Source organism: Vicia villosa, linkage group LG3, assembly GCF_029867415.1.
Source record: "Vicia villosa cultivar HV-30 ecotype Madison, WI linkage group LG3, Vvil1.0, whole genome shotgun sequence".
NCBI lineage: Eukaryota > Viridiplantae > Streptophyta > Magnoliopsida > Fabales > Fabaceae > Vicia > Vicia villosa.
In genome coordinates, this window is record NC_081182.1 from 56,519,736 (window position 1) to 56,527,856 (window position 8,121).

The window sequence follows — 8,121 nt, forward strand, 5'->3', positions numbered from 1 at the left end:
TTTGATAGACAAAATTCTTATTTTTTAAATATTAATTTTTAGTAAATTCTTTGGCAGCCATAAGTTTTAGTTGGGTACCAGTACCTTTAGTGTAAATTGATTTTTATTTTAATATTTTGAAAAAATAAAATAAAGCAAAAAGATGATGTGACATTGAATATCATTATTTGATTGGATAAAGATACCGGTACCCAACTAAACTCGAGGGTACCGGAGTGTTCACCTAATTTTTTTCTTTCTCCATTTCACCATTCTTTTTTCTTTTTCTTTTTGTATGATTATTTAATACAATTAAATTTATATGATTATTGTTCATTTTAAAAATTAAGTAAATCATTTCAAATTTTGCATTCGTTTCTAAATATATTTTGTACCGCATCAATTTTTTTGTATCTCACGAATCATTATTAGCATAATGTCTATTTTATTTTAATCAACAATTATCTTTATTTGATAGACAACTTTTATTTTTAAATGATAAAATTTCATTTTTTTCTCTTTCTTACAAATCCTTTTTTATATGATTATTGTTCTTTTATAATTAAATCAATTTCAAATTTATGTGTCTAATACATTTTATGCAATATCAAATTAGAGGTTAAAGGTAGTAAGTACATTATCAGTGTAAACTAATTTTACACCATCATCTAATAAAGTTATAATATTCTGCCATTTCATATCGATATTTTTTAAATTAAAAATATGACTTGGTTGAATAAACGCATCTGATTGATTGGTACTCTTTTATCTCATCAATTTAGGTTTTTTCTTTACACACCTCCCTATGGGGGTCACCCCCAGCGAAAACCCCATTTTACCTCGCTTCGAAAATGCATTTCCGAAATATTTTTTTTCTAAATTTTTCCAGACTTCGGAAGTGCATTTCCGAAATATTTTTTTTCTAAATTTTTCCAGACTTCGGAAGTGCATTTCCGAAAAAATCTCAAAAATTGGGATTTTGACTAATTCGGAGATGCATCTCCGAAACAAGAAAAAAAAAATCTAAAAAAATCCCAAAAATTAATTTTAAGATATTAATTATTTTACATATCATAAATTTGATATAATTTATGAGTAATGAATAATAATAATTATATATTTTGATATAATTTATTAGTTATGAATAATAGTTATTATATATTTCTATCCTGATTCATATTTTAAAAATTAAAATAATTTTAATTAAAATAATTCAAATACTTTCACTTACAAAATAAGTTATAATTTTTTATTTATATATTTATAATAATTGTTATAAATTTATAAAAAAATTAAAAAAATGAGTGTTTTAATTTATATATTTATATAATAATTATAATAATTATTATATATTTATAAAAATTATTATATATTTATATAATAATTAAAAAAATAAAAAAAATGAGTGTTTTAATTTATAATAATTATTATATGTTTATATAATAATTATTATATATTTATATATTTCACTTACAAAATTAATAATTATGATTATATATTTATATATTTCTATTCTGATTCATAATTAAAAATGAGTTATAATTTTTTATTTAGTTTAAAAAAATTAAAAAAGATTTTGTCTTAATTTTATTTAATGAATAAATTTTATATTTAATTTTATATATTTCAAAATTTACTTGTGAAATTAAGATGTTTTTGATTTATATAAGTTAGTAAAATAATTTTTAACTTTAAAATTGTTTAGGAAATTTTGATTCACCTTGATTTTATTGATTCATCTTCATTTTATTGATTCACTTTCATTTTATACCTATTAATTGTATTGATTCACCTTGATTTTAATTTTTTAATAATTATTGAATTGTTTCGGAAGTGTATATCCGAAACATTCCAAGACCAATTTGGTCTTGGAATATTTCGGATATGCATCTCCGAAAACACCCCCTCTCCCAAAAAGGGTTTTTCAAAAATGCATCTCCGAAAACTCAAAAAGGGGTGTTTTCGGAAATGTATCTCCGAAAACACATTTTTTTCGTGTTTTCGGAAGTGTATTTCCGAAAACACATTTTTTTTCAATAAAAATACGTTTTCGAAAATGTATTTTCGAAACAAGGGGTATTTTGAGAATTTCGCCAAGAGTGACCAAGAAGGTTAGGAGGTCTGTTAAGAAATTTCCTAAATTTATGGGCGCAGAATTAGTATCTTACTAGTTTTTTTTAAATTAAAAAAAAACTAAAAATGAAAAAGGCTGAGGTTTATTAGAATCCGATTGTCCAATTTGTCCTTTATCTCTCTTCCCCCTCTCTCTCTATCCTATCCAGTTACTGAGTCAGTTATCATCGCAAAAACTGATTCTGAGAAAGAGAAAATCCAAATTCCAAACGCATGGAACTAGGAATGTCTCTCAACGCTTTACTCCATCCTCCTCTATCAAGTTCCTCTTCAACCTTCAACAAATCCTCCTCCTCCTTCAACCAGTCTCTCTTCTCCATTCCAAAACAAATCCCAACCAGAACTCAACAACACCGCCATGTCTTGGTGGTTGAAGCAAAAGGTAAAAAAGGAATGGCCTCTCGCCAATTCCAGCGCCCTCCTCCTCCTCCTTTACCCAAAGTCGAAGACGACGGTAACCCCAAGTTCGTCGTCTTCATCCGCATGGCTAATGTAAACCTCTGGTATCCTCTCAGTATTGTTTCCGGCGGCACAACCGCCAAAATCATGATTGCTGCTAAAGATAACTTTCTCGGCAAATATATCTACAAGGATACTCTTGATCGAAATCTTGCTGCCGTTATATACCGAGTATGTTTTCTCCCAATTTTTGTTTTTATTTCTATGTTTGTTGTTACTAACTGCATGCTTTGATTTAAATAGGATGAGAAGGAGATACAGACAACTGCATTCAAACAACATCCAGTGCTGAAGTCGGCCTCTGAATTCAGATATGGCTATAAGCTTATTGTAATGTTTCTGTATTTTTATACATATATTTTGAAACCAATCAAAGATAATTTTATTTTGTTTATTAACTTTTTCAGATAATGAATTGTAGGTGAATGGCAATGTAAAAGCCGCACTTTCTTCAAGTAATGTTATTCAGGTAATATTCTTCCCTTATTCGTAATCTCCATAGTAGCTTAGCAATAATATTTCATAAGAGAAAGTTTGTTAAGTTTTTAACTGATTCTCAAACCTTATGCAACTTTTTTGGAGGCCCGGTGTAGATTAGTTGTAGTTTAATAATGGAAAAACAAATAGAGACCCTATCTTACAATAGTTTAACCAATATAAACATTTTAGAGGCTCTATTTAGCTACATGTTAAGCGTGAAAAATTTTGAGGCCCTGTGCGGTAGTCTGCCTTGCATGCCCTCAAAGACGGTCCTGTGATATACTTCATATATGCTCTACAAATACAGTAAAGAAGAATCCTCGTTGTCAAGTAACTTTTCATTTTTAATAAGTTTGCATAAAAAATAGAAACTATCGGTATCATTAGCTTGTAGATTGATCATTGTCTGTATTTTAAAACTTATGCTTTCTACTTCATGGTAAGTTTTTGTTTTTTCATGTACTGAGGAAGAAGATTTTTAGATGCATTTCCACTGCTTTATTGTTGTGTTTGCATATCCAATTTGCAGCTTCCTACACCAGATAAACTAAAAACCGTAGTTGATCAAGTGAAAGACTTTTTTGAAGATGTAAAGGATACCTTTCGGCAGATAACATCGTTAGACGCTACTGACGATACTGAGGAGTCTAAGAAAGAAACGAAACAAAAATCTAAGTGAGTTTTATGTCTTGTTGCATGAATTACATCTTTAAATGTGATTATCAAAGGGAATTTTCATCTATTATTTCCCTTCAAATCTCTACTTTCTTCAATTTCGTGATGCGACGATGGAGATATCTCTAATTCTAAAACACTTCAATGAACATCATTCAATTACATGCTATGCTAAGTAATTTTTAAATTTCTAATGGTTTGGATTGTTGTTGCGCTAATGTCAGGGTTAAAGGATGATGAAACTATAGCAGGAAACAATTTGCTTGAATTGTTATGTGCTGCTTGGGGCAGCATGAGTTTAGAAAGCAAGCTTCATGCTGTTTGTAGATTGGTTAATGGCTGCTTTCTTTGCACAACAAATGCTACTTGTGTTTTGTTCTTATACTTGCACTACACCCAACTAAATTATGTTCTAATGAGTGAGCATCGCTTTTATGGTGGTGTTCACTCATATATGTTTTGATTCATAATGCATTGGGATAGATAGTTTGTTGAATGACTATAATGGCTTCAGTTTTACTTCAGCAAATTCTGTACAAATTATCAGTTGTACTATTCATGCATTTCATTTCACAGGAATTTATTTTGTTGATCAAGAATGTTATGTATCAGTATTGCGGTACTTTTTGCAATATATGTATGTATCAAACAAGAAAAACAACCTAAAACGACTTGCCACATAAGATATTGTTGTTAGCGAATGTATTTCTACCCATATAAAAAATCAAAAACAAAGAATGAAAGCGGAAGCGTACTTGAGTTTGTGGTTGGAATTGTTGAAGGTTTTCGGGTATGTGATATATATTTTTTTTTTGATAAAATGGAGGGTCTAAGCCCAAGATACAGAAACTACAAAGAAATAACGTGCGGAGTAGGAACCTCCGCCAAGTCGCTAATAAGCAAAGAAACTAAATCTTTCGGACATTCTTCGAAAACTTGAGGACCAGGATCATGTTGAAAGCTTTGTTTGGCCAAAGCGTCAGCGCATCGGTTGGCTTCTCTAAAGACGTGAACAAGTTTGACCAAAGTGTCACCTGTTGTTAGCTGTCGAATTTGATTTATCAGCCCTGTTGTTGCACCAATAAAGACCTTGCCATTAATTTTGTCAATCACCATCTTGTTGTCCGATTCTATTCTATTGAGCCCTTTGTTTATAGCTAACTTAATACTTTTCAAGATCCCCCAAGCTTCAGCTACTTCGGGTATGTGGTATTCTGATTTGTAGAATTCTTTAGGGTTCTCTGAAGCTCTTCTAATCGGGATGAAGATAGAATTTTGATAAACCGTGTGTTTCGATCACTCTACAAATGGGGACCATAACCCATAAAAATAACCATAACTTTTAGTTTTCAAAATTCTAATTTGACCCCTCATCAAATTAGAATATTGACGTCTGATATCTACACGATAACTTTTCATTATATTTATGCCTTTAGCCATAAACTTAATATTAATTAGACCATTCTAATTTTGACTAATTAAATAATGGCCCTAACACCCTAAATGTTACATTTGTGACCCAAAATTCTAACAATATCCCACTGGTCACATACGTAACTTTACACACGTGTTAAACTTTATGAGCTTAAAATTTGTCATTATATACCCCAAGTATATCCCAGAAATCTCGTCCATTAGTTATGTTAGTATATATAACTAGAGTGATTTTCATTATAACACTCATAATTAAACCAATCAATGATCACTAATAGTGACATTAACTAAATGACATAGATTCATCATGAAATGTGTAGCATGAAAATCACATGAAGTTGATCTATACATGTCGATTTTTAACTAGTCATACTTTACTTTAATGAGATTATTCAATAACCTTATTGTACAAAGTGTAAATAACTGAATATCAAAATTTATTAATTGGAAAATTTCCAAAACCATAGTAGGCATACATAATACCAAACATATAACACAAAATTCATAAAAGACTAACTCCCACTAAACTAAAGATTCCTCAAACCGTAAAACACCCATGTGAACAGTGTGCTCATGAAAGACCTTGGATGAAAGACCTTTTAGAAGAGAATCTGCTATCATGGAGTCTATTCGTAAGTGTTATATGAAAATCTATCCACTTTGTACTATTTTCTTAGCAACTAGGAACTTGATGTCAATTTTTTTCTTGGTCAAGCTTCTAGTATTGTTGGAATATAAGACGACTAATTTATTGTCACAGTATAATTTAAATGGTCTTTCAACTCCATTCACAATTCAATGTCTAGTGACAAAGGTTCCTCAACCAAATCCCATGGTTGGATGCCTTAAAACATGCTATAAATTTCGCTGCCGTGTCGGATGGTGGTGCAGTTTCTTGGAATAGTGTCAAGCAAATTCTCATTGCTTCATCCACCATGGAAGTGAAATTTATATCATGTTTTAAGGCATCCAACCATAGAATTTGGTTGAGGAACCTTGTCACTAGGCTGTGAATTGTGAATGAAATTGAAAGACCACTTAAATTATATTGTGACAATAAATTAGTTGTCCAATATTTCAACTACGAACATAATATTCGGACATGTACAAACTTAGGCATACATTAGACTTCTTCATACAGTTGACGCATAAGGAATCTTTTGCATTTCTTGAATTTCTAAGTTTTCTTTTGGCAATAATTGAGACTAAATTTGTCTCCCTGAGAAACTGAAGTATACTCCAGTTTGCATTTGTGCATGTCAAACCTTTCAAGTACATTTTTAATATAGTTTCTTCGTGACAATCCTAGAATACCTCGACATGGGTCTTGATGTATTTGAATTCCTAATACAAAGGAGGCATCACTTAGATCTTTCATTTCGAATTTTCTTGAGAGAATTTTCTTGGTTTTGTGCATCATGCATATATCATTAGTGGCAAGCAGTATGTCGTTAATATACAAGACCAGAAAAATGTACTTGCTCCCACTGAATTCTTGATACACACAATCCTCAATAACATTCACCTCAAAACTAAATGAGAGAATTACTTCATGAAACTTGTGGTACCATTGACGAGACGCCTGCTTTAGTCCATAAATGGATTTTGTCAATTTAAAAATCATATTCTTTGAGTTTCCTGACACAATTTTTTCTAATTGAACCATATAGATTAATTCTTCAATGTTGCCATTGAGAAATATCATCTTGACATTCATTTGATAGAGTTCCAAATCATAATGTGTATTAAGAGTCATGATTTTCCTAAAAGAGTCTTTCAATGAAATTTGAGAGAAAATATCTTTAAAGTTAATCCCTTCCTTTTAGGTATAACCCTCAGCGACAAGACGAGTCTTATATGTCTCCATATTACCATTAGAATCCCGCCTAGTCTTAAAAATTCATTTGCAACTAATGAGTTTCACACCTTCCGGCAATGGAATAAGTTCCCACACTTTATTGTTTTGCATGGACTTATATTTCTCCTTAATTGCTTCAATCCACTTTTCGGAGTTGGAATCCTGCATGATTTGACGGAAGTTGGTTTGGTCAGCTTCCATCATATCATACCATTATTTTCCTCATGTTCTTGGAGAAAGACTGTGTAATCATCTAGAATAGCATTTCTTTTTTCTTTGGTGGATCTTCACAAATTATTGGTTCTTGAAGATCTTGAGTTAATTCTTCACGATTTACCAAATCATCTTGAGTAAGAGAGAATTCAACAATGTCTTGCAGAGGTTTCATACTTGCTTCATTAAAAGTAACCGCATGAATCGGTTTTGGAATTGTTACTGACTCTTCCTATAATACAAAGTCTCTAACCTTATTCTTCCCCCAAACTCCATATCCTTAAAGAATGTGTCTATTCTCGTCTCAAAAATTAAGTTTAATTTGGGATCATTAAGTTTGTAGCCCCTAGAGCTTTTAGAATAATCAATAAGATATATGCTCACTATTCGGGAGTCCAATTTCTTTTCATTAGACCTACAATACTTTGCCTCACTTGGACATCCCAATACGTGAAAATATTTTGAACTAGGCTTTCGCCTAGTCCAAAGCTCATAAGATGTTGTGGCGGTAGCCTTGGTTGACACTCTATTTAGAATGTAAGTTACGGTCTTTAGTGTCTCTCCCAAGAGTGACTATGGCAAGGTAGAATGAAAAAACACACTCCTTCTCAAAAGTAATCTCCATAAAAGAGATCACTATGGAGAATTTTATTTAAAATAAATCATTTAAAATGTTAAACTATTGTGTAAAAATGCAAACCGTAGCCAAAATTGAACAAAAATGTACCAAAATTAATGGATAAAACAACTAAGGAACATGGCCACACCTCTGGTTTGGGGCGCACCCCCTAAAAGTCCACTTTCTTTCTTTATTTATTTTTACTGTTTGCTTTATTCTTTTTATTCTTACTAGTCAGAGACCCGTGCTTCCGCACGGGTGATTTTTTTTC

General features: G+C 31.1%; 1 protein-coding gene across 1 annotated transcript; it reads left to right on the plus strand.

Annotated features, from left to right (window-relative positions):
* Positions 1 to 2,219: 2,219 nt before the first annotated feature.
* Positions 2,220 to 4,337, plus strand: LOC131655816 (protein HHL1, chloroplastic-like). The gene is made up of 5 exons (XM_058925623.1): positions 2,220 to 2,742; positions 2,815 to 2,901; positions 2,993 to 3,040; positions 3,581 to 3,726; positions 3,951 to 4,337. Exons 1-5 carry the CDS (start codon positions 2,326 to 2,328, stop codon positions 3,961 to 3,963), a joined length of 711 nt encoding a protein of 236 aa, XP_058781606.1. The 5' UTR covers positions 2,220 to 2,325; the 3' UTR covers positions 3,964 to 4,337.
* The last annotated feature ends 3,784 nt before the right edge of the window (positions 4,338 to 8,121 follow it).